The sequence below is a fragment of the Aplysia californica genome, unplaced genomic scaffold (genome assembly GCF_000002075.1).
Source record: "Aplysia californica isolate F4 #8 unplaced genomic scaffold, AplCal3.0 scaffold00553, whole genome shotgun sequence".
Classification (NCBI taxonomy): domain Eukaryota; kingdom Metazoa; phylum Mollusca; class Gastropoda; order Aplysiida; family Aplysiidae; genus Aplysia; species Aplysia californica.
The window spans coordinates 362,459-363,622 of record NW_004797823.1 but is presented as its reverse complement, the minus strand read 5'-3'; the positions used below and the strand labels follow the sequence as shown (position 1 = coordinate 363,622).

The 1,164-nt window shown below is 36.7% G+C and overlaps 1 protein-coding gene across 1 annotated transcript in view; it reads right to left on the bottom strand.

The window, feature by feature from the left end:
- LOC101855132 overlaps positions 1 to 1,164 on the bottom strand; it is a gene marked incomplete in the record, with an annotated part of 29,036 nt that overhangs the window by 3,154 nt on the left and 24,718 nt on the right. The window contains 1 exon segment of the mRNA XM_013087174.2: positions 129 to 314. Coding sequence (XP_012942628.1) covers positions 129 to 314 — 186 coding nt within the window.

Sequence of the window (1,164 nt, the reverse complement as noted above, 5' to 3'; positions counted from 1 at the left end):
AGAGAGAGAGAGAGAGTGGTATGGAGGGAGGGAGGAGGTGCAGTGCGAATTAGAAAAAAAAAATAGAAAAAAAAAATAATTTCAAAACCAATTCGAGCGAACAAACTACACATGTACAAAAGTAGCACCTTGGAAAAACTGTCGGTGGACATATCATATGTATGGAGAACGAACTGGCCGCTGACTGCTGTCTTTATGTTCTGTGTTGCTTGTGCTAAGGTGGTTTGTTTAGTAGGGTTGGAAATATCGCCAGCAAATGGAGGGGCATCCAGAATCTCAAACTCCAGAACAACGTCGTTTGCGTCGAAGTACAACTAGAGTCAAGTTAAACATGAAACAGGGCTTATTATTCACAGTGTGGTCAGTCGCTACCTTAGAATTACAAAATTATATCTGATATTTGTGGCCGTTTTGAGTTACTAAAATCATAAGGTCAGATAGGAAATGTTTTATCTGCTCTATAAAAATCGTAAGAATACAAGGAGTCGCTATATAGATATTATAAGAATTGTATTCGAATAAGCTTCTTTTCTTTCTTGTCGTACTGTGAAACTCAAACATTTGATATTAAATTTATCAAAACTGGGCACTGAGCAGAGAGAATTTAGTAATTCTAAGGTAACGTAGTATCCAAATATTTCTACAGTTTATCAGGTAATACAGTATATTAAGTAAGTACATGTATTCATGGTTGGGCATCCCCCTTGCGTGATCTCAAAATATGTACCTGTATTGTCCTATAATCTTAGAAAGCCCTGTCCTTACCACGCGTGACTCTCAGCGTTACAACTTCTGATATGCTTGCCCGTTTCATTCAAATGTTATTTTTCTATCACTTGGGCAGCTTAGTGAGTGTAAAATAAGATCAATTTGACAAGGATACATATATACAATGTCCTGCAAAGACTGGACGAGGACCGAACTCAAAATTTTCTTTGACATAAATTGAAATCCCTTCAAACTTAAGTAGGACGCACTGATTCTCTTGTTAGAATTGATACACGTGGAACGGTTTATATAAAAAGTCCATATTGATTATTTTGATATGGGCAAATGTCGTATAGTTTCAGTTTTCATTTTTACTGTGTGTATGTAAACGTATGTATACATACAAAAGTATGGATGTACGCTACACACACACACACACACACACACACACACACG